Source organism: Pinus tabuliformis, chromosome 5_2 (assembly GCF_031772625.1).
Source record: "Pinus tabuliformis cultivar Carrire ecotype Pingquan chromosome 5_2, CPIR1, whole genome shotgun sequence".
Taxonomy (NCBI): domain Eukaryota; kingdom Viridiplantae; phylum Streptophyta; class Pinopsida; order Pinales; family Pinaceae; genus Pinus; species Pinus tabuliformis.
In genome coordinates this window covers 241400655-241427047 of record NC_142306.1, presented here as the reverse complement: position 1 = coordinate 241427047, position 26393 = coordinate 241400655, and the positions used below count along the sequence as shown (strand labels likewise).

Here is a 26393-nt window from a genome sequence, read left to right as displayed (position 1 = left end):
TTTCCTAATTAGTTTTTAATTTATTTTAGGGTTTCTAATCACTTCTAGAAACCATTTCTAAAGTTATAAAAGAGCAGTGCCTCTCATTCTCTCATCACACTATTCAGCAAGGAGTTTCTCTTGGAGATTGGCAGTTGTTTCAGTAGCTGGTGTTTTGAGCATTGAGCAAAGTAGATTTCAGCAGCGGGAGAAAGAGATTTCAGCAGCAAGAGAAGGAGATTTCAGCAAGAGATTTCTGTAGCAGCAGATTTGGCTCAGCTACAGCCATATTTCTCTTCTCTTTTCTGGCATTTCCGGGTAGTTTCAACCACAGAAAATTAATTTGGGTAAGCCACATTCATTTTGTTAGTTTTTTCTTACTATTTCTTCAATTTTTCTAGGGTTTATGCAGCTAAATTGCTGAAAAACGTTTTTTATTTATAGATTTGTTTTTTAAATTTATTTTTGCAGCAGATTTGGCTCAGCTACAGCCATATTTCTCCTCTTTTCTGGCATTTTAGGGTAGATTCAGCCACAGATAATTAATTTGGGTAAGCCACATTTATTTCTTAGTTTTTTTCTTACTATTTCTTTAATTTTTCTAGGGTTTATACAGCCAAAAATATGAAAAACGTTTTTATAAATTTATTATTTACAGATTTGTTTTTTTAATTTATTTTTGCAGCAATGGCTTCCAGCCAAAGTGCAGCTGCAACTTCAAACCCTAGGGCCAACCCAAGGGCTGAATATTATCCTCTTTGGAGGCATGTGGTGAAGCTTCAAAAATGTGGAGGTGGTGGCTCATGGGAATGGCGATGCACTCTTTGCAATATTACGTACAAGGGCTCCTACCCAAGAGTGAAGGCGCATCTGTTGCATGGAGGAGGACAGGGGATTCTGGGTTGCACAAAAACAGCAGATCCGTTGGTAAGGAGGGCATATCAAAGAGAGCAAGATGAGGCGGATGGTACTAAGAGGAGGCATGATGAGCATACTCAGGCTACATCTAACATTGAGCCAAGGATTGTAGTTGAAGCAAGAAAGAGGAGAGGTGGTCTGGGTCACAGTCAAGAACATGAACAAGCAGCACCCAAACATACCAGAGGCTCAGGGGCATCCCAATCAGTTCAGGATAGCAGAATTGCTAGATTGGTGAATGTGCAAGCAAGAGAAGAAGCTGATTCCAGAGTTGCCAGGTGCATTTATGCATGTGGTATCCCATTCAATGTTGTTCGCTCTCCTTACTGGCAAGATATGTTGAGGGCAGTTAACAAAGCTCCTCAAGGGTACAAGGGGCCCAACTATGAGAAAGTCAGAACCCAGCTTCTCAAAAATGAGAAGGAACTTGTGGAGGACGTTTTAGCTCCAATTCGTTCTTCCTGGAGTAGCTCTGGGGTTACCATAGTCTCAGATGGTTGGACAGATATGAGGCGCAGACCATTGATAAATATCATTGCCACTTCCCCCAAAGGAGCAATGTTTATCAAGGCAGAAGACTGCTCAGGAGAGGTGAAAGATGCACAGTTCATTGCTGATATTATTATAAAAGCTATTGAACAAATAGGGGCTAACAGGGTGGTGCAAGTTATCACGGATAATGCACCAGTTTGCAAAGCTGCAGGTTTGATTATTGAGGGGAGGTATGACAACATATTTTGGACACCATGCATTGTCCATAATCTGAATCTGATCTTAGAGGAGATCGACAACAAAGTTTCCTGGATAAAGGAAGTCACAGGGGATGCAAGGGAGATTATCAAATTTATCACCAACCACCACTAGTCTCAGGCCATATTTCGAGAGTACTCCAAATTGGAGTTGTTAAAAGTTGCTGAGACAAGATATGCCTCAAACTTCGTGATGTTGCGCCGCCTTGTTGAGGTTAAGCATGCATTAGTTTCTATGGTGGTGAGTCAACTGTGGATTGAGTGGAGACAAGCAGATTGAGAGCGGGGATCTATGGTGCGTAGATTGTGCCTTGATGAGGATTGGTGGAGCAAGGTAGATTTCTTGCTAAAGTTCACAACCCCTGCATTTGAGCTTCTCCGCAGTGCTGACACTGACCAACCTTTCTTGGGAGAGGTATATGATGGCATGGATTCCATGGTTGAGAAAACTATGGAAATCATTTCGCAGGAGTCTCCACAACTTCTGTTTGTTGATGATCATTTTGCTGGTTTGATCAAGAAAATCATTGTTGACAGGTGGAACAATTTCAATACACCATTGCACACTTTAGCACATGCTTTGAACCCCAAATTTTATGATGAGGAGCTTATTGCTAAAAGCAATGGGAAGAGGAAGGCACCCCATAAGGATAGAGAGGTGGCTACTGGGGTGAAAAAAGCACTAATGAGAATGTTTCCTTCTCACCTACATAGGGAGGTAAAGGAGGAATTTGCCAGTTTTGCTGCAGGAATAGATGATTATGCAGATATATCAGCTTTGGAGGAGAGAAGCACCATGAATCCAGTTAGGTGGTGGATTTGTCATGGAGCAAATGGTGTACATTTGCAAAGCCTTGCCATTCGTATTCTTTCACAAGTGGCAAGCTCTTCATCAGCAGAAAGGAATTGGAGCACTTATGGTTTTATTCATTCTGTGAAGCGCAATAGGTTGGGCTCACAGAAAGCAGAGGATCTTGTTTATGTGCACTCCAACCTTCGCCTTGCATCTCGTAGGGGTCCAGAATACAACAGTGGTCCTTCTAAAGAATGGGATGTGGATGCAGAAAATCCTGATTTGGATCTCTCTCTTGCTGCCCTGAATATTGAGGAGGATTCTGGAAGTGGAATTGGTGCATCATCTTCTTCAGCACCACCATCCACTGTTGAGCATTCTGCTGCTTCTATTTTTGATGAGGATTGTTATGATGAGGATTAGTCTTTTGTGACTTGTCTCTATAGTTCTTGCAGCCTTATAGTCTTTATTGTACTTGCAGCCTCATATACTAATATAAATAAAGGCTGATTTTGGATTTTCCAGTTCCTATATTTTTATTTTCATTATGTGATGACTCATGAGTAAATGTGATCATTGTGATGTAAATTTAATCTTAATGTTAAAATGTTTAAGTAAATGTATCATTAATGCTTTATGATTGCAGTCTTGCACATATATATTAATAATTTTTAAATGTTTTTAATATATATATATATATATATATATATATATTATTATATATATTCGCGTTTCCCCGTTTCCAAAATTTGGGGAGGTCGCGTTTCGTTTCGCTTCCCCGTTTCCCCGTTTCGTGCAACTTAGCTTTGAAGGTATGCATCCATCCTAGCATACCATGCCCTTGGTGCTTGCTTGAGGCCATATAGTGCCTTCTTCAACCTGCAAACATATGCCTTTTTGTCTTTAATTTCAAATCCCAAGGGTTGATCTATATAGACTTCCTCATCAATTGTGCCATTTAGGAATGCAATCTTGACATCCATTTGGTGGATGTTCCATCCCATTGATGCTGCCAAAGAGACCAACGAACGAATAGTTGTATACCTTGTTGTTGGAGCAAATGTCTCTTCATAATTAATGCCTTCTTGTTGAGAGAAGCCCCTAGCCACAAATATTGCCTTATATTTATCAATACTTCCATTCGCTGCATGTTTGATCTTGTAGAGCCACTTGGAAGTTACCACAGATTTGTCTTTAGGCCTAGGTACGATCTCCCAGACTCCATTCTTCATTATAGATTGATATTCTTCATTCATAGCATTCTTCAATTCTTGGTGATTGACACTTCTTCAAAATTGGATGGCTCTGCTTCAATTAGTTTTGTCATGTAGGCTGCATACCCATAATATTGTTTGGGCTTCTTACTTTCCCTGAATGTACCTTGAGCTGCTCCATGACCTTCTGCATCTAGAAGTGTAGACTTCAACCAGTTAGGTCTTTTTCTGGTTTCGGGAATTACCACAGGTTGTATTGGTTCACAGGGACCTTCATCTTCATGGTTTGATTCTTCTTCTTCCCTAGTAACTTTTTCTTTGAATACCGAAAGTTCTTCATCATCAGAGTCCATAGGTAGATCCTTTGATTTCTTGAATGCAATACTTTCATCAAATGTCACATCTCGACTAACTTCTATTCTGTGTTCTTCCTTGATGTAGATCCTATAGGCCTTAGAAGAGTCACTGTAGCCCACAAAGGTTCCCTTCATGCCAAATGGATCCAACTTCTTTCTTTTGTCCTTAGGTATATGTATATAGACAAGACAACCAAAAATTCAGAGATGATCTATGGTTGGTTTCTTCCCAGTGAACACCTCTTCGGGAGTCTTGTTATCTAGAGACCTGTGGGGACTACAATTTTGTATGTACACAACTGTCTTTGTAGCTTCACCCCACATAAACTTCAAATCTCTTCTCTTCCTTGTAGATTCTTCATTTGACAAATTCGAAGACCTCTAGACCAAGACCAATACCCTCCAAGACCAAGTCCAACCTTTTTGGATGATGTACTTCCCTTGAACAAGTCAAACCTAGTCAAATCTCTTCTAGTAGCACAAATTCGACCCCCAGCTGCAGAATTTTGGCCTCCACTGCAGACCTGAAATTTTTGGCCCACATCAATCTCCTCTATCATGGGCTCAACATGAAGCTCTAATTGGCCCTCCAAAAAAGTCTCATCACGTATACTATGCACATCACCCTCCTTAGCTGACTCATGCTGAATCATCACTAGTAACTCATCACGTTGAATGCCTCCCATAGGATCCATTGACTGCTCACCATACACACCGGAATATAACTCTGGCCTGCTGTCAATCCATCCACATGACTTCTCATGCTCCTCAGAGGCATCCTCGTATGAACCCATGGACTCATCCAAAGAAGAATCCCCATCCCGAAAGTTAGAAGTAGTCTCCTCCTACTCTATCTTTGCCACCTCCCTTGCATCACTCAAGCATGAGTGGTTAGGTCCACAAGGTTCTTTGCAGATGAAGCAAAGACCCTTCCTGCTCAGCGCATCTTGCTGCATGATCCACCAAGCTTGAGCAACTCCTCCCTGGTCCACTGTCTTCTGAACAACCCAATGTTCTGCTCAACCACCCTTTCAGCTAGTTCAATAGTAGCAGGTGAGACCAGTTGTTCTCTCTTCCAAATGGTCAACAATCTAGTCCGCAACTCCTTGCAAATGGCATCGCGACCTTTCATACATGATGATAAGATGGACTGCATGTGTGTTTTGACTGAGTCTGAATGATGTCTCCTAATGCTGAAAAAGCATTGGAACATTTGCATGATCAAGTCATCACACTCTAGATCAAACATGATTTCATAAGTCCTAGTCATGGCCATAATTTCCAAAACCTGAAGCTTCTTCTCAAATGTACGACACATGGAGTTATCTAAGTCTCGCAAGGTTTCTGCCAACAGTTTGAAGACTCTTCTCATAACATCATCATTGTAAGGAGCTAGGGGCGGTCAACATCATGATGCTACTAAGACAAGAGGCAACTGGAAGTGTGACCCCTTCACAAGGGTACTCCAAAAACTTGGGCTGTATTAAAGCTAGCATGGCGGGTTTCAAAGCCCACATCAACTTCTTCCCCTCTAATTGGTACACTTAGGAAATAAGTGCATCCAATTCATCTGGTTTGAAAATGGATTTCACTGTGACTCTCATGTATTTCAATTTTGTCCCAAGTGCAAAGATTTTGTGTCCTATTTGCTGTCCGTTTTTCACATCTCTTGCTTGTTCTTTCTGAAGAATGGCATAGATCCCTCTTGAAAAAGGTCTGCTGTTCAGTTTTGTTTTCTGGTCTAATGATGCATGGTGGTTCAAGGAACCAATTTCTTTGGTTAATCTTGTGAGTTTGTTTAGGAGTTCCTCCATGACAGAATGTTTGCATAAGGTCACTATTTTTCTGAGTTTGCTGTATTTCTTAACAAACAATTTGTTGACTGTAAAATTCCCTTCCCTTCAGATTTCAAAAAATTTCAACAATTTTTGGGTTTGTGATAAATTTCTCACTAATAACTTTTGTCAAACAGTTCCTTGGCACACTGTTGTAGGTTACAATTTTAGATTCTATCTCCCAAGCATGGAATTAAGTGATAAAAGGAGTCAAAACCAGACTCACTGCCAATCATTTTTTAAACTCATAAATTATGAGGTGTCATGGAATTATACTAGCATTAAAATAAGCTGGTTGGCATATGCAATTTATATCAACAATTAAGTCAAGAACACATTAAGTGAATATGCAGAGGAACCTGGTTTCCTGTAGTAGCTTGAGTGAGTTCAAGAGAGAGAAATGCACTAACAGTCAATAAGCCTTCCAACAATTGCTGAATGTATCCATGTGTTGCTTAAACTGTTCCAAGCACGTCCGACATGGGACAGAGTATAGGGTGGTCGTTCAATCAACCAATAGTCTACTGCAAACAGCTTGTGGTCCATACAGTATCTCCTCTATGTAGCAAGGGTAGTTCCAGACACGTCCAACAATAGAAATATGAGACTACCCACAGTCCAGATGACACCCACGAGCCACCAAACTCGCTGGAATAAGTATATATGTACAAGAATAATGATATTAGGTCTCACATACAACAAATGAGTGCATAGCCTGGAAATACAGTGACTCGACTCCCCACTTAACACACTCAGTTCCGTAGCTCAGGATACAATAAAAACTTGTCCAACACTAAAATGTGAGGACGACTCTGGTTGGGTACACATTACCCTTTAAACTGAGATTCGAACTGTCAGCTTGTTGATACCAACTTGTCCCTATCACCTTCAAATTTTATTCCATCTGCAGGATGAATCTCGTCCTCTTTCTGCTCGAAATGTCAGTCAATGAATTCTTTGCACAGGACCACTCTCCTTCAGTAAAGGGACTCTACCTTCAAAAAGGGGACCAATATTTTGCTCTAGCAATATGATTACAATTTTGGAATCGAAGTCCTGCCTCCAAAATTATCAGATCTCCCACGATCAGCCTGAAGACAACAAGAGTGAGAATCTGTTCCCCTTAGCTTCGAAAGCACTGGACTTTACGTCAATCCTTTACATGGAAATATAACTGGAGGTTCTTATGGTTTTGGACTTCCCTTTAATAGACAAAGATTGCTCGATGTCAAGGCTACTTTATGAAGAAATCAAATCTGGAGTTCGGTCCTGACTGTCTGCTCGACCCACGATTGTCAAACAAGAATGCCGCCAAAAACACGTGCCAGGCAAAAAGTATGCTCACGCCCTCAACGATTTTCCAATGAATCGGCCAATTTTTCAATTATAATTTTGGCGTTTGGCCTCCACTGGGTAAGATGAACCCCTGAAATTGCTTTCTTCCAAATCTGGGCTCAACTTTCAAATAGGAACTCCATCTTGCAACTCGTCCCATGTATGATATTCGGCCCTTCAATATTGGACAACTTTCAAAAATAAAATTAAAAGTTGGCCCTTTTAATAAAATTCGGCCCTTCCCAAACAATTTGACTCAAGGTTGCACGAAACGGGGAAACGGGTATGAGTTTCCGAAACGGGAACCGATACGAAACGCGACCTCCCCAAATTTTGGAAATGGGGAAACGCGAATATATATATATATATATATATATATATTAGGACATTTAAGAAATATGTGCAATCATAAAGCATATATGATACATTCTAATTTATTACATTATGATAAAATTGTCAATTGTCAATGCATAAACTATAAGTCTCTAAATTTACATCACATTTACTCATGAATGATCACATAATGAAAATAGAAATATCCAAAATCAGCCACAAGAAATTTCTAATTTCTTGTCTCGTGTTTGATTGGGAGTCTCCTCCTACATAGTCGAACGACCTTAGTGCTCTTGATTAAATACAAGTTTCATACCCTAGTACCCTACATGCTCTTGCTTATTGGGAGTCTCCCCTGCATAGAGGGCTTGGTTCTCTTGATTAAATACAAGTTCCATACCCTAGTACATGATAAAATCCAATGGAAACATTGCAATCCCCCCAATCTTGGAATCTTGAAAAACAAATAAGTCTGCTAGATTTTGAGTGAGATCTAAAATTCTACTTTCTCCATATGAAATCCAATGAGGGCGAAACCACTCTCAAACATCCTGAGTCATTTCATGGTAATGTTAAAAATTTAAGTAAAAGGATTTTCATTTTCATCCTTTTACTTTAAGAATTTAACATTACCATGAATTGCATATGCCTCAAACTTCTTGATGAACTGCTTATCAACACTAGGGCAAAAGTTCACTTTTATAACTTTAGACAGGCATCTAGAAGCAACTAGAAGTCACTAGGATAACTTAAAAAAAGAAAAGAAAAGCTGTAACGTGGCCAGTACGGCCTGAAACGCGTTCCAGGGCCGTACGACTCACGTTTCAACTTTTTACTTGTGTTTTTTTTAAATTTATTTTTAGGTTATCCTAGTGACTTCTAGTTGCTTCTAGATGCCTGTCTACAGTTATAAAAGTGAACTTTTGCCCTAGTGCGTTTCAGGCCATACTAGCCACGTTTTAGTTTTGTGAAACGTCGCAGTATGGTCTGAAACACGTTTCAGGGCCGTACCACACGCGTTTCAGCATTTCGTACTCATTTCCGTATGGAAATGCCCCCTTGCCCTATGTTTCCTACAACTTATATTTGACTTTAATTATTAATAATTATGCCTCCTCCACTTTGAACAAAATAATAACATTTGATTGATTAATAATATTGTCCACGACACCTTCAAATAAATATTGACCCAATTTGTTGCATAATCATTAAATAGAAGACAAATGAGAAAGAATTTGTCTAATGCTTATGGCTAAGACAAATTTCTCCTAGACATTGTCGAAATAAGCAAACAAATTGGAGAATTTGGCGCTTTGTGAAATCACTGCAAATAATTATGAAACCCTTGAACCATAATGGCGATAACTAAAAAAACTGCAGGGTGAGCCAAGACCAAGGCTCTGATACCACTGTAATATCCCCAAATGGGATATTTGGCTAATTTTGCAGAAATTTAACTCAATCCAATTTCTCCATAAAATTTCCATTGAATAAACAAAAGATTTCCATGTAAAATATAACAAATAAAGTGCATGCAATTCAATAATACAATGAGCATAATTAATCTCAGCTTTTATTATGATAAGAAACTGGGGTTTACATGCTGATACAACAAAACAACTGAGATGGAAAGCTGGCTTCAAGAATCTTCTCCAATGTTGTGCTGGGCCTCCAACACTGAACTGAAATGCCACTACTAAGCTCTCCTATGAATTCTAGATGAATTCACCAAGGGGAGATGGGTACTCACCCAATCTCACCCAATCACTCGAGGGTTTCTGTCCTGGGGCTATTGCTGTAGAGAACCGGGTTTTCAAACCTCTTCACAAGAAGAAAACACAAATCCAGATGTCCTCTAATGGCCTCCTCCTCTTTTATAAATCTGATGGACCTTGTTGTCGCCTAGATTGTACAGGCACTACGACAACTCTTAGGGCGGGGGTTATCACCCTGATCCCTGCACACTCCGTTTTAGCCATCTCCCAACAATATGCTATGGGGGGTAGTCCCTATGGAATGAAGTGAAGGAAAGCAAGTTGAGAATCAACTTACTTGGGAGACATGGATGAGTGGCCTAGCCACTTGGTTGAAATCAAGCAAGATTATGATTAAATTAGATTTTCTATTATGAGACCAATGCCTTAATGGAGTCACAAATTCTTGCTTCTTATGAATTGAAACCAAATGACCGGATGGACACCCGCTGCTCGAATGATTGACTAACCTATGTGAGATGCTTATGCAAGAGATTATGAGTGACTGCTATCTTGGATTAAGATTGGTTAGATTACTTAAGTACTTATGTGAGATTTATCTTAAGAGTACTTAACAATGTTATGATGCAATCTTAAACAAGATAAGCTTCAAGAGGTACACGTGTAAACTTCAAGTAACCAATTCATCAATTAACACAAGATGTTATGCCAAGCTATGAGATCAATGAGATTAGCCAATTTCAGATGTATCTCAACAATAAATATTCAGAAAATTCAGTCTTGATCAATGTTATAACAGCAGTAAGAAAATGCTAAACCAACAATGCTTATGCTTGCCCAAGATCACAAAAATATGCCAACTTAGAAAATTATGTATGTTAGCCTTCTCAAGATGTATCTTTCAGCAAAATTTCAGATTTGAAGTATAAATTGCAGCAGTAAGTTAACCCACAGATCAACAAATAGTGATGTTAGCACCAATGCCCAAAAATACCTAAAATAGTAAAAATTTGCCAAACTTGAGAAAAATCAATTTTTAGGATTTTTTAGGGCTTGACTAAGAAAATTTCAGATCTGATATACTTATTTCAGTAGTGAAACAGTGACAGATCAGCAAGATAAAATTGTCAGAAATAGATAACCAATATTTCTAGAAATGACAAAATACACTAAAACTTGATAATTTGCAATTTGAGGGTTTATGAGAGTTTGATTCAGCGATTTTCAGAACTTATAAGTTTATGACAGCAGTATATTAGTGACTAATCAACAAACTGAAAATACTACAGATAGTCCCCACAATGTCTAAAAATAGTAAGTTTGTTGAAAAACTGAAAATTCAGATTATTTAGACCTAAATTAGGATGTGATTCAGAAATGTTCAGATCTGATTTTTACATTTATGTGGAAATTTTCAGCGACCTAAAATGTCAGATCTAGGTCAAATCGGAGATGCCCAAGTGGCAAAAAAATGTGAAAACAAAGATTTGCAATTCTAAACAATTTTGACTATATAGAATTTGATTTTAGGGCCTAATTATTTATATTTTGCTTGCTGTAATAAAATTGCAGAAAAATAAGGGTTTAGAGATCAAACCCTAGGCCCAAGGCTATGTTGCACAGGTTCCCGCACTTGAGGGTGGGGTTCTCAAACCCGTCCCCGGTTCCCGCACCTAAGTATCGGATTCGGGTACTGGTTCTTCTCAGAAGAACCCAAAAGAATCGGGTTCTTACATGAAGAACCAAGTTCTTCAAAAAAAAGTTTGGGTTCTTTTCCGTTAATGGGTTCTTTGGGTTCTTCATAAAAAAAACTATATTAAAAATTTAATTTTCAAATAAATTTTTTTATTGAAATTTAAAAAAAAAAATAAAAAATAAAAAATTATTTTATTATTAAGTTTTAACTTTTAACAAATGTAAAAAACTTTAAAAACCCTAAATCTTTAACTCTCTTTGAACGCACACATCGAAATTTCTGATTAGTGATTTCATTTTTGTTTTAACTTTTTTCCATTTGGTTGAGCCGTTCCCGTTTACCATTTCCGGCGGCAGTGGGTAGCTCAACAGCAGTGGGCAGCTTCAGCGGCAGTGGACAGAGCAGCTTCAACGGCAGTGGTATTTACTACTTTACGGTGCTCCTCAAGTTTTCGTTTTCAATTTTCTTACTCAGCTAGTTTATTTTCAATAGCAGTGGTATAGTCTCTTTGTTCGCTAGTTTATTTTCTTACGGTGCTCCTCGGACCTCAAGTTTTCGTTTTCAATTTTCGGGTTATTAACTTATTACTATTAGTATTACGTTTGTTATTTAATATTCTGAGTTCTCCCTTAAACATATAAGTCTTGACTCTTTACTAAATTTAGTCAGATATTTTCCCGTAAGTTCTAGGTTTGTTAGGATTCTACACCTCAGGCTTCTGTAATCTGGAATCCCTATACTACTACGTTATCTGCACATTCTATGGTAATGCACATTTCTCTTCCGTGTCTTGGAGACGTATGTAGATGCTTGTTCATGTTCTGAGTGCACCATTAAATCTATTCAACAATGCCTGGAGTTCTATGTACATTTTTGTTTTATGACTTGCTAAGTATGCCTCAGGTTGGGTGCCTGTCTTGTCCTATTTTTTATTGTTCCATATGATTCCATACTGTTCTATACAGTCTTCTGATTTTCCCTAGTTCTATATCCTGGTTTGTGTGTACGTGATGGGATGAGTGCCTTTCTGGCTCTGTTTGTTATACACATTTTGAATTTTTGAGTTCCAAATTGACTATTGAATTGCTATAATCACTAAAAATGTAGTTGGGACCAATTCCCTATACCCCACACATTTTGGACACAGGCAACCTGATTCATGATTCTTATTAATATGTAAACAATGAACAATTTTTTGGTGATAAATTTTGAAATTTCAATGTGAATGTTGAATGTTCAATGATGTGCATGTTTAAATGATTAAAGTTTTCTTGTTTAAAGTTGAAAAAATATACAAATTCATATATATTATTAATTATAATTTATAAAATATAATTATTAAAATTTAATATTATTATATTACCCGACGAACCCACGCACCCTGTTTCCAAAAATGCCGTCCCTGTCTCCATCCCCGAACCCATGTTTCCTGGCAAAATAGGCCCAAGGCCTTGAAGATCCCACTGTTGAAAGTTGCTGAAACTGTGGGATTACCTTGCCACTCACTAGATATGAATTTTGAGACTTTAATTCGGCAAAACCGCCAAGTATTTAGCTTTAAATCTTCAAATTAGGTTTTCAGGTCAATTTTGGGGCAAAATGGCCCAAAATTTGGAAAACTAGGACAAGGGAAGTGAATTTGTGGGGATAAGTGGGCTCGGATGATAGATCAGGCCACAAGGAGGATGGAAATGGCCAAGAAGGGCCAACGTTGTGCCCAAAGAGGCTAGCATTTGGGAAAAGAGGGCTATGGGGATAGGGCTAAGGCCTAAGAGGGCTGAGAAGCTGACACAGAGGGAGGAAGGGATGACACAGAGGCCAAGAGAGGGAGACGCTGGGTCCGAAGGAGGCAGATCTAGCCCCGGGAAAGCCAAAAACTGAAATCCCTTGCTCTGAAAATCTTTTATGTTTCAACTCTTTGATTTTCTGAAAATTCTGCTGTGGGAAACTTGCAAAAAATTCCAAGAGACTATATCTTACCGTCAAGCAATGTTTTAAAACTCCGACTTCTACTCTGACTCGGCCGAGGGTCGACTCCGACTTTGACTCCGACTCGGTCGGCTCGATTTCAATGACTCGGTTGTTGTAAAAAATACATTAAATATTTAATTTTTTATAAAAAAACATAATTTTAAAGATTTTCATTCATGTTTCCAAACACACAGCATTAGAATATAGATAGAAGAGTACATATGATCAAAGTAGGCTTATGAATATATCCATTATATCAAAATGGCACCCAGTGCATTGTCCAATATATACATGATGATGATATAGAGATCAAAACAAAAACACATAACCAAGGAGGCTAGAAATGGTGTTATCCTCCAAAATAGATTGTAAGTCATCAAGGAACTAATACAAGCGTCCAATAATGTTCCTCACCCCAAGAAAGTCCCAAAGTGCATGTGTACATCTTCAAAAGGTGCATCCTCCACCATGATGTCATCTAGGAGAGACCCTATGTCACCCTTTTCAAGCATGTGAGTGTGTTAAATTGGCAACTAGGGCCAAACTCCATGTGGGTTAGCTTATTTCTGACAGCTGATATTTTTATTGGATCCCTCTCGTCGAGAGGTGTAGGATTGATCCAAAGATCATCCGATTCCGATAAGTATTTATGGAGATATGAATTTATTTTGTTTATGTAATTATTATCAAGCCGACCTGCACTTATGTAGGCTCTAGAAGCCCAACCGACGTGTCTATTCAACCTTACGCTTTTAGTATAAATAAGAGAGGATTTGGAGTCATTATAACAACATATTCTTCAAGTGATCTCCTCCTCTCCACGTCTTGGGTTATTGGTGAAGGAGAGACACTAAGAAGAATACGCTGGCCTTGGATGATACCCTAACTGCTGTACGTTGTGGAGATGATGATCTAGCCGCAGTTCTATTGTGCCCTAGCCACAGTTCAGACGTGTCTTAGTCATACAGGAACGCAGGCATTCTGGCAGCGTAGTGGGCAGTCACATAAATATAGGAACGCAGGCATTCTGGCAGCGTAGTGGGCAGTCACATAAATATGGAACGCAGGCATTCTGGCAGCGTAGTGGAGGCATCTGTCAGTGTGGTTTAAGGACGTGAAGTCTCAGGTGAATGCAGCCATAATATTACACATACGCACAACACTTATACGCTATACTCTGCACGCACAGTCATATGTACGCACAGTCATGCGTTGCAGTAATGGTTATATGTAAACGCTGGACAGTCATATGCTGCAGCAAAGAAAACCTACGTATCGATATATGGATCATATTCATATAATGCATGGAATGCAAAGATATGGGTCGTATTCATTATGGATGCAATTATATTTCTGATGAATGGAACGTAGAGAGATATGGGTCATAATCGTTATGAACATAGTCATATTTATGTAAATGTTGTTCATTGAGTTGTAACATAAATGCTGGATGATGAGTAGCAATATATATACGTTGGGGTTATTCAAGTTACATGATGTATATATGGACAGTGATATACAGTATATGAAGACTCATATATTCTGATCTATGCTCATATACACAGGCAAATCTGCAGTACATCATATATTCATGGCAAGGTATATATATGCAGGTGATGGCAATAAATATCCATGCAGGCAGAAGGGCGTATTATCATAAGGACGCAACTATGATTTAATGTGCATGGATAGCACAATGATACATGGACCATGGATAGCACCATGATGATTGCAATCATAAGCATGGGCAGCATGAAGCAGGATGATTATCATGATTAGTGCAGCATGGTGTAGTACACTGTAAGGTACAGCAAATGGACGAGATGCAGAATGATGATAGGTGAAGGAGTCACCTTGAGAATCAGTTGAAGCAGAATGTCTTCAACTGATCTCATCATTATACAAAATGATCTATGCTAGATCTAGATAAGTCAAAGTGTTGACTTCTGTTGTAAATGTACTCTCTCTCTCTCTTTCTCTGCTGAACTTTGAAGATAAAAGAAGATTTGATCAAAGGGTTTCCCCACACATTGTGGGGTTTGTCCCTGGCTCGCGCCATATCTTGTGTCCTCTTGCCTTGGCTTGTCTTCTGCGATTTATAGTTATGTTCTATCTGCAGTTTATCTTAATGCTGATGTGATTGCTAACTATGAAAATTTAAATAAATTGCTCTAGCATAGAACATACCTAATCTTAACAGAGTGACATGGCATCCCTAAGGGTAAGCATTGGCATCAAAGAGGGATGTGCTAGCCCTCTTAAGTCATCTCAATGATAACTATCCTCATCTGTGCTTTGGAAGAAGGCACCGTCCACCAAAATAGGGTCAAGGCCAGCGAGGGGGCATCTTCAGTCCATTTGGGCATATCATCAAATAGTCCAATGTCCAAGCTTTTAAGTTTAGTGTTTTAGCATTTGGAGGCTCATCAAGGGGTGTAGCATCACGTGGAATCAACTCAAGGCTCGATGCTTATCTTTGGAGGGCCAAGGTTGGTGCCACAAAGTTAGGTTTGCTTTAAGAAAGGGGAAAAGAACCTATTGGAAGGTTTTGAAGAGGAATGAAGCTATCCCTTAAGGAATCTCTTCTACATATGTGATACCACCTAAACAAACCTCTCAAGATCAAGCGAGATAAACTTATTTAGGGACAAAAAACCATTAAAGTATCATCGTGAAAACCTTGGAGTCCCCCAAAAGCAAAAAAATTAAAAAAAAATCGTTGTTTTTTAATTCACGGGCCGTTGTCATCCAACCCGGCCAAGTAGTCTCAGACTCAGCCGAGCCTGTCGGGTTATCCGAGCTGACCGAGTTGTTAGACAACTCGGTTGGCTCGGTAATAACCCGGCCGACCGAACCAGTTCATTGGCCGAGTCGACCCGGTGAGGCCTTGACTCGGACCAACTTGGCCAAATCGGTTCCGAGCTGGCCAAATCTTAAAACACTGCCCTCAAGGGCCTAGATCTAGCTCTTCTTCCACTTAACTCCTTGATCTAACCTGCAAAAATAAAAATAGAAACACCCAAATCCCAAATATATACAAAATAGATTTAAAACCCAAACCCAAGTTAGAAAAAATAAGTTACAATTACAATTTACAAAATATACATGGGTTTTAAAATAGATTTTGAGAAAATTATTTTTTCAATATTTTTTACTTGAAAGGATGACTAAAATGCTTCAGAAAATTTAGTGGTTCACTATAGCCCAAGCGAAGATTAAATCCACCATATAAAAACTAGAGATCCAAACAATGATTCTTGCCCAAGTCTGTGAACTTGGAGGCCAAGGACTGAAGTACCTGCAAACACTATGTATATATCTGAAAAAATAATCTGTTAGGTCACATGGGGAATCAAACAACCTAAGATTAGCCCAAAACTATCAATTGCATGATTTTTTCTCCATCTAATGAAAAAACAGATCTTACCAATATTCAAAATAACATAGGGATACTCGTAGAAAGCACATACTACAAATCAGTAAGCAAGAACACCTTGAATTGCACCCCAAAGTCTTTTATTATAATATAAAAAATAATTCCCAGTAAGACAATAGTTTACACAATGCTTCAGTAGCAATTCTAGCCAGAGATCAAGATGACTAGAGACTCAAATGACTCTAATTTATAGATAAATCTTCCAAATGGAAAAATAACGACTAGTTTCTTTGATCCTTGTCAAAATAATCTTGGCCGTTGATAAATACTTAAAGATCTTTTAATCTTGGCCCTTGATTTCTTATTTTTAAGGAATTTTCGAATTTATCATTTAATTCCATTTTAATTAGCTCAAAATTAATTATTTAGAGCTAATTTCCTCAAAAATTTGACTTTGATTTAACCACCAAGGTCCAAAGGTCCAAATTTTCTTGAAAAAGACAATATTCTCTTGGTGGAAGACCTTTAAAAATTGATTTTTTCAAGACCCACGAAATTTTCCATTTGGAGAATTTATTTTCCTAGACAATTTAATTGACTCTAATTAATTAATTTTCTGGCTTAGGATTTAATTTTTTTTGGCCAAAAAAATTAATTAATTTACACATGAGGGAATTAATTATTCTTCCAACCCTCTAATGCATATGATTTTTCATTTAAAGGCTCAAAGAGGGAATACACATTTGTCTTAGACCCTCAAGACACATAACCTGTCTGCGACTCAATATGATTTAGTAAATCAAGTGATTTGTAATAAAATAATTTAGCTAATTAGCTTAAATTATTCCCAAACCACTTTTACATCAGACTCGACTAAAACTCTAAGACTCACCTAATAATTCGGCAATAAATTTCACCCTAGCTTTGGGGGTTTAAGCTTGAGGGAAAAAACTCTTTTGATTAGCCATGTTGAAAAACACAAGTAATTAGTGAAGTTAAAAAACCTCTTAGGATGGAATTCGTCATCAAATTATAGGCTTACCTAGGTTGTTACATAGACTCATGGTTTTACTAAGATCATTTACAACATATAACTTGCAAAATGGGATGACCATGACACAGGGACCGCTGATATTTGATCCAATCCTTGTTCAAACAATGGGTACTTTTGCTTCCTTGGAACTCTGACAAATCCAGTGCAATGGACCCTTATAAAACCTCCTATTTTATTATTATTTTAATCATTGAGCACATTTCCCTCTTTTAATTCAATTAAAATATTCTTTTTAATGTGGGAAAATGGTAAATTGGCCACCATGCCTCCTCAGGTCAGTGAAAAGCACTTCTAATTTTCCCATCCTGTGGATCTTATTCCAGTTCCAACAATCTATTACACTAAGGTGTTCTATCAAGTATTCTTCTCAGAATGCCACCTTAAGCGTAATTAATTGAGTTAGGCCTAATAATAATTCTGTTTATCGAAAGTGGTCGGAATGCAACAGAACGAAAGGAAAATTGTGCAGATGATGGAATATGCCAAGCGAATGCCATCGGATCCCATAGAACTCCTCAAAACCCCATGAAACATCTCCAAAAGCCACTGGGCCCGCTGATGAAGTAAACCCGCACCTGTGACCTGTCTGCCTCCAATCCTGAAAGTCCATCCTAACCATGCCATAAGGAACACCAAAAAAAGGAACATCACAAATGTGGTGTAATTATGTTGTTCATCTTATTAATGCATAATTGAGTGAAAATTATACTCAAGCACACGCCAAGATCTAGTCTATTTACACTCCTATGGAAAGCATCAAACAACATAAGTAGATCAAATGACTAACATGAAAGAAGAAGTTTTAATGTGGTAAAACATCAAGGTGAGGAAACATCCACAAGAAATTGACTTTCTATTATTCAAACATCTTCCAATACAATAGCTTGAGAACACTCTCAAATGGGATCAAAACACTCTCTAAGGCACATGATTGAACCTCCAAGACCTTTCTAGAGTTTAGGGATGGAATACAAGTGCCAAGAAACTCCCTTGTAAGACTTAATGAGCTAATTAGGAATAATAAACTAATACTAACTGATCATTGAGTTTTCAGATGGTTTAATAATGCCTCATTATGTATACAAATGTCTAATAAAAATACAATTACAACCATCAAAATGACAAGAAATACAAGAACAAATGTGATTACTAGACAATCATTGCACATATTCTACCAATTAACACTTAGGATTAATTATTGGTAGATTGGCAATACTTTGGTTATTGTAAGAGTTTAAAAATAAAACAATCTCGAGCTGTTGAAATATGCAACTAGGTTCAGTCTTCATAATGACATGTGTAATCATGATTTTATGTAATTGATGTAAAATGGAAAAACACACACACACACATATATATATATATTTTGTAATGCTTGAGTCATGGGTTTCATAATCAAGAAATTTTATTTTTATAGATGAAGCTCCCATTGTGAGCTATTAGGTTTGGTCATCAAGTGATAAAGTTTAGTAAGTCAATGTCATGTATTGAAGGCCCATTTGGGTATGTTACATACTGTAAAAAGAAAATTTATTTGTGTCATAAACCCTCTAAGACCTTGTCACAAGCATGTGTTTAAGTCCGCCTTTCAAAAGAGCTAGAGATCATCCTAGAAGGAGATGTCGGCCTAGTCACAAGTGCATGTCGTCCTATTACTCATGGACAAACCATCATATATATAAGAACTCAGCATCACTTGAAGACCAATTCGATTAAGCATCCAAGATAGAAAAGGAAGTGAGAGAAACACCAAAGAATAAGCTCATCAACAAGCGAGGAGAGGAGGATCGTAATCGAGTTAGTTCTGATTTTTTTGGGCCAGTATACTTCAGACGTGCAAGGAAAATTGGTGCCATCTGTTGCAGAAGAAGTCGAGGCTAGCACAATCATCCTAGAGGCCGAATTAAGGAAGAAGATAAGGTATTCATCAAGCCAAATTGCAGAAGGAAGTCTTTCTATCCAAGCAAAGGGAATCAAGGTACAAAATTTGGTCAAGATCCCTCACACGTGTTGCAACTAGGGTTACTGAAGAAGCCAAGAGTTGCATGTTTGATTCAAGAGGTCGAAAATCTGAAGGGTAGCCGAGATCGAAAGGAAAGAAAGCAATTTGACTAGTGTTGGCTCAAGAAAGAAAAAGTTGATCTTAGAAGCCATGTGACTTGGTCTTGGAGTGGTTGGTAAGTCAAGGGTTTTTGGTCTTGGTCTTGCTATTTGTCATTTGAAGTTTCTATAAGAAGGAAAATTCGTTTGGGTTTTCCTCTCATGTTGGAGAGGTTTTGGCCATGGCTGATTGCCTACATCTTGTGTCTCTTGTCCCATTATTGTTTATGGTTTGATAGCTGTTTGATGAAGAAGAACACTATAATAATCTAAGTTAAAGAAGAATGTAATCTAAAGAAGTAAACGTATTCACAAACAATTATCATTGCTAGAGAAATTACCTAAATTCCTATGCCCTAGATTCCTCAACATGGTATCAGAGCTAAGGTAAAAAATCAAGGAAGAGCAACTCATCAAAAGACACTCACGCATTCAAGGGCTGAAACTCTAGAAGGGCATCAAAGTAGATCTAAAATATCATCTCATCCTAAAAGCATTTTGAAGTCAAGATCTACAAGGAAATGTCAAAACCCTAGATCGAAGAAGAAGTCTACACCGAAAGAAGTCTTGGGATCCTCGCTCAAGTCATCATCAAAGAAAAGGACCACAAAGAGCCTACCTGTAGTCAAGTTGAAAAGATCTACAAATCAAAGTAACTTGAAGTCTACTCATCCAAGAGAAGCAAGATCAAGGATGTTGTCATCATCATCAAATGTTCTAAGGTGATCTCCCTCTCTTTGGAGCAAAAGAATCACTCTTGAAGAAAACTATCTTCATCAAGGAGAAGTTTTCTATTATCTATATCATCACAAAATTCAAGGAATCTCTTTTTGCAAGGAAAACAAGAAGTTGGTTGGGGCTTCAAATTTTCTTGCATGGAAGAAAAGGATAGATCTGAATCTCATAGAAAATGAGGTCATGGAACATGTTAAGGGCTCAATCACCAAATATCCAAAAGAAGATGCTCAAGCACTTGCAAGATATATGAAAGGGGAAGTAAGGGCTCAAAGGATTCTCATAGAATCCATCAAGGATCCCCTCATTCCCTATGTATCTAAACTTGAAACTTCAAAAGAAATATATGACAAACTGGTAGAGTTGTTTTTCGTAAGCATTGCAGGTGAAGTAATCTCGTTAAGACAAAAACTCTACAAGCTAAGGATATCAAAATAAGAAGGAATAGCCTCATACTTTATGAGGATATCTGAAATAAGGGACCAACTTCAAGATCTGGGAGAAATAATGTCTGACAAGGAGATGACTACCGTAGTACTAAATGCACTACCAGAGGAATGGGGTAACTTTACATCAAGCATTTATGGGAAAAAGGAAGCTACTCCATTCAAGGATCTATGGTCACTATGCAAGATTGAAGAAACCAAGCTGAAGGAAAAAACTGATGTAGGATCAAATGAGCAAAATCAAGCATATGCCACAATGACAAAAAGAAAAGGAAAATTTGGAAAATTTGGTCCTCAGAAAAAGAAGAAGAATATGGCTAAAGTTCAATGCTATGGATGTCAAGAATATGGGCATTACAAGAGAGATTGTCCTAAGCTCAAGAAGGACAATAACAAAAGGGGAAGAGAAGAAGCCCATATCACCGAAGAAGTAGAGGAAGCTGAAAAGAAGAAATCCAAGAAAGAGGAAGTAAAAGATCTCTACTATGATTGAGATAGTCTTCCTCACCTAGTTCTTTTCAAGTTTTCTGTTGTAAGATATGGCTAGCATGAGTCACTAAGGAGCATGATAAGATGCATCATGGCATCATAGAAGCATTGAAAGCAAGAGCTTGTGACATCATCATAGAGAAGCATGAAAGATAGTTGAAACAAAAGTCTATGGCAGTCACCTATAACAAGATACAACTCTTGGTAACCTCATTAGAAGCATAAGTGGTATTTATGAGAAGAAGAAAAAGTCATCTAGTACAAAGCTCATCATACATCAGTCAAAAGGAAACATTTGTTGGATGAGGATACTCAAGATCCTCTGTTGGAGTCTTCATTGAAAGATTCACCGATTAAAAGGAAGCAAGTGTTTCATCAAGAATTCCAACTTGTAGGAATTCATGGGATGATGGTATGATGTCAAAAGAAGTAAAGCAGGTCAAGGGATTGAAGTTCCTTCAATCAAGGAAGTTGCTGAAGGAAGTCTAGATGACCTAAAGGAAAATGAGGTATGTATGCTTGTATTTGATAAAATTAAGTCATGTCATATGGTTGTAGATATTATGAAAGAAAGCTCTACCTCGAGAGCATGTTCAAAAGGAAGGATCTCCTCTTTAGGAAGGATGCAGGAAAGCATGGTTGACATATTGATTGGATGAAATCAACATAATATGTCCCCATATGAAATATGAGGTGGTTGATAAAAATTGGAGGAACTTTGATTGAAAGTTCTTGGAAAGGAAATGTGTGAAGAGAGAAAGAAAGAGATCATGAAACATGCAACTATGGAAAAGACAATCAACATCCAAGGACTGAAAGATTTGACTATGATATCTCCATGAAAGATATGAAGACCCTGATGAAGTCTGAAAAAGAAAGAAACCCTTGATAGTATATATCTTTTGGAGATGTGTCAATATGTATGTAGGATGCTGATGCAAATAGGAAGATGTCATGATGAAAGGCCATCATAAAGGTAATTTTAACTTAATGATCATCTCTTATTTTTGAACAATATCTAGATGGGCTTATGCAAGGCTGCTAAGGGAAGAGCTATGGAAGTCTCCTACAACTGATGCTTATGTGGTAGGATGGAAGGTCCTTAAGGAAACATGACATGAAGGTGGAAGTAAGGCATGGAGGAAGGCTTGATATGGACTAATGAATGACTTTCCAGTGAAAGGAATGATGACATGACTGACATGACTCGTGGATGAAGTGATGGATGGTCTATGCCCTACGAAGAGGTCCCACAAGATGTATATTCTTTGACAAAGAATAAATTCATGACATCAAAGAAAGGAGTTCTACAAGCAGTTGTTTATCCCATGATCTCCATCGAGAAAGCTGTTGGAAGTAAGTCCCAACTTGGTCAAGTCACTGATTGAGAGGTAGCCTGGGTACATTCCTTTTATAGGAATGGGTACATTTCTTCAATGGAATGGGTACATTCCTTCAATGGGATGGGTATGTCCTCCCTAAGTTGAGAGGGAGAGATAGACACATCATTGTTGTCTTCACTTGGGAAGATAGAATGGAGGATTTGGTACACATATGGCATCTGATACTCTTTGAGGATGTGGTAGGGCATCCAAGATAAGAGTAGTCGTAGAGGACCAATATTCTTTGAGTGTTGAGAATCCAAGATAAGAATAGTCTTGGTGGAACATACTTTGAGAGAACCCGGGTAGGGTGTGTTCCGAGAGAGACAACGATGAGGGTGTCTATAAATCATTGGTCTTTCTGTCATTGTGCTCTAATCTTGTGGAGAGATAGAGCTGTTAGTCAAGGCCTTGCTATGTGACAACACTGGAGGATATGATGCTAAACAAATGCGTTACCAACATTGTTGATAATATCGGCGATATTCGAAAATATCGCGATATTTTCGGCAAAACGATATATTGCCAAGAAAATATCGCGATATTTTCAAAATATCGGCAAAATATCGCGATATTTTGAAAATATCGGCAAAATATCGGCTATGTTTAAAAATTTGAAAAAATTATTTTTTATGCTTACCGATATTTGCCGTTATTTTGCCGATATTTTCGCCGATATTGTTGATATGATGTTGTCTAGACCCTCACCAATATTTTTCCGATACCGATATTATCAACATTGGTTACCAATTCAACTCTTATGAGAATTCTTCAAATTGAGAATGTCCAAGTACCTTGTATGAATTATGAATACCTCCCTAGTTAAGAGGCACTCTTGAAATATGTAACTAGTCTCGGTTTTCATAATGACATGTGTAATCATGATTTTATGTAATTGATGTAAAGAAGGAAAAGAAAAATAAAATACTTTGTAATGCTTGAGTCATGGGTTTCATGATCAAGGAATTTTATTTTTATAGATGAAGCTCCCATTGTGAGCTATTAGGTTTGGGCATCAAGTCATAAGGTCTAGTAAGTCAATGTCATGTATTGAAGGCCCATTTTGGCATGTTACATATTGTAAAAAGAGAATTTATTTGTGTCACAAACCCTGCAAGACCTTGTCATAAGCATGTGTTCAAGTCGGCCTTCCAAAAGAGCTAGATATCATTCTAAAAGGAGATGGTGGCCTAGTCACAAGTGCAAGTTGGCCTATTACTCATGGATAGACCACTATATATAGAATAACTCGACATCACTTGAAGATCAATTCGATCAAGCATCCAAGATAGAAAATGAAGTGCGAGAAACACCAAAGAATAAGCTCATCACCAAGCGAAGAAAGGAGGATCATAATTGAGTTAGTTCTGATTTGTTTTGGGCCAATATACTTCACACGTGCGAGGAGAATTGGTGCCATCTGTTGTAGAAGAAGCCGAGGTTAGCATAGTCATCCTAGAGGCTGAATTAAGGAAGAAGACAAGGTATTTATCAAGACGAATTGCAGAAGGAAGTCTTTCTATTCAAGCGATGGGAATCAAGGTACCAAATTGTGTCAAGATCCCTCACACACGCTGCAACTAGGGTTACTGAAGATGCCAAGAGTTGCAGGTGTGATTCAAGAGGTCGAAAATCTGAAGGGTAGCTGAGATCCAAAGAAAACCAAACAGTTTCACTGTTGTTGACTCAAGAAATGAAAAGTTGATCTTAGAAGCCTTGTGACTTGGTCTTGGAGGGGTTGGTAAAGTCAAGGGTCTTTGGTCTTGGTCTTGGTATTCGTCATTTGAAGTTTCTATAAGGAGAATTCGTTTGGGTTTTCCTTTCAAGTTGGAGAGGCCTTCGCCCTGGCTGATCGCCTACATCTTGTGTCTCTTGTCTCATTATTGTTTATGGTTTGGTTGCTGTTTGATGAAGAAGAACACTATAATAATCTAAGTTAAAGAAGAACCTAATCTAAAGAAGTAAAAAATATTCACAAATAGCTATCATTGCTAGAGAAATCACCTAAATTTCTATGCCCTAGATTTCTCGACACGAGCAAGGTTCAAGAACTTGTGTGAAATGTTATTTTCTTTTTGACACATTCACCATAGCACATAGCACAATCAATCTTATTAAACAACTCTTCCTATGGGCTTGTATTGCAATTGGTTGATGGAGGATAATCGACTTCTCTTGTTGACGTTTTCTATGCAGCACTTTCACAACCCAACTCTTAATGTTCTATCTTCTGCTGTACTTCTTATGTTAATTAGATCTCCCTCATTGTGGCAGTCCAGGCGGGAATTTTATTACAATTTAAGTATTAGCTTGATGCATTCCCCACCTGTTATATTAACATGGCTAAATCATATATAAATGGTTTCTATGTTTCCTTTGAAGATATGTGTATATATATACATTTATAGTGTTTGTATTTGATTCCTTATTTGTGTGTTTGTGTTTTCTTTGTTTAAACAGTGCTGCCATGCTTAGCTTCTACTCTTATGTCTACGCTTCTGGAGGGAATCCGCCACCTAAGAAGTTGAGAGCATCTGTTGGGAGCCAGCCTTCATAATTTCTCTATGAAGAAAAAAAATGGATAAGAGATAATGTAGGGTATACAACTTGATTAGTGATAATCTCTGAAAGCATAAATAATTTTAAGTAAAGCATGTTCATAGCTTTGTGTTATTATATTATAACACTGAATAACAGACTGATCTCTAGAATGCTATTTATGGAGAGCCCAGGTAACCTCAGAATAATTCACAATTGAAGGGTAGAAGAATAATAATACTATGGCCTGATGTTTTTACATGAGCCATGAACTCTGTACTAGTCATCATTGCTGTCATTCTCAGCTTGATTGTAAGAACTTTTTAGGGTGCACATTATGTCGATTTACATAGTAGTAGGTCGTTGAGGACCTTTTAATGAGTTTCATTTAGATGGTGTATCTTGCTGCCGGATGACAGCTGTCTAGTAAACAAGTGAATATTTCATGGTTTATTTTGATGCTCTTTTGTTTTGGATCTTGAAATGTTTGATAGAGGATATTTGTAGCGTGCGATAATTATTTGAGAATCTGTTATGATCTGCTTTTTCATTCCTCATATGAAGAAATGGATAACTATGTGTTGTTCTTCGGTGAGAAACTAATCCACCCTGCTAGTGCCATTGGAATTTAAGTGCAGCTTTCTTTTTTTGTAGTGTCTTCCTTTGTGTACCATAGATGCATGAGTCAAAAAGCTAGCATGACATGATAATTTCTTATTTTTTTAGTAGCATGTGCCCTGATGTTGTTTCTCGTCATACTTCCTTGTGCTGGATTGAGAATGGAGAACCAATTTCTTCTTTATTAAGGTAATTTCTTTGAGGTTAGATGCTTGTGTCCATGATTAAGATTTGAACCTTTGGGTATAAATAACAACACCTAGGAATTAGTCAGCCCCTTAACACCGTGGATACAATGACCATGTTGAATTGTGTAATCCCTCAGTTCCTTCAAATATTCACCATTTCAGATAATTCAAGTTTTGTTTAGCTCTTGTGCTTTCCTTAAATAGGGACATTTGATTCATATACCTTGGAGGACAAATCGAGAGCGTATATCTATTCCTAACCTATCTCAAAGCTTATGGCTAATGTGATTTTTGTGTTATAATCTTGATTTTGACAGGGCAACAAATTCTAGGGAAATGAACAACCTAGTACTATAAACATATTGCTTTGTATTATTAATCATAAATACATACTTATATGGGAAATGATATTCATGCAGTAATAAGAAATAATAATTTAGGTTAGAATGAGTAGAGGAAACTTATAAAGTTTTTCTTATCAAAGTAGTCATTTATTACTAAAAAGCTGAAAAGGAGATTATTAAAATGTATTATAGGATTTACTGACATCGAGACTAAAAATATTAATAAGAC

The 26393-nt window shown here is 37.7% G+C and overlaps 1 protein-coding gene across 2 annotated transcripts in view; it reads left to right on the top strand.

Moving 5' to 3' along the window:
* Positions 1-25467, top strand: part of LOC149158436 (Transmembrane proteins 14C) — a 252552-nt gene extending 227085 nt beyond the window's left edge. For both annotated transcript variants that reach the window (XM_089436216.1, XM_089436217.1), the window contains one exon: positions 24937-25467. In XM_089436216.1, the coding sequence (XP_089292342.1) occupies positions 24937-25033 (97 nt within the window). In that variant the 3' untranslated portion in view covers positions 25034-25467. The remainder of the gene's footprint in view (positions 1-24936) is intronic.
* Positions 25468-26393: the final 926 nt, after the last annotated feature.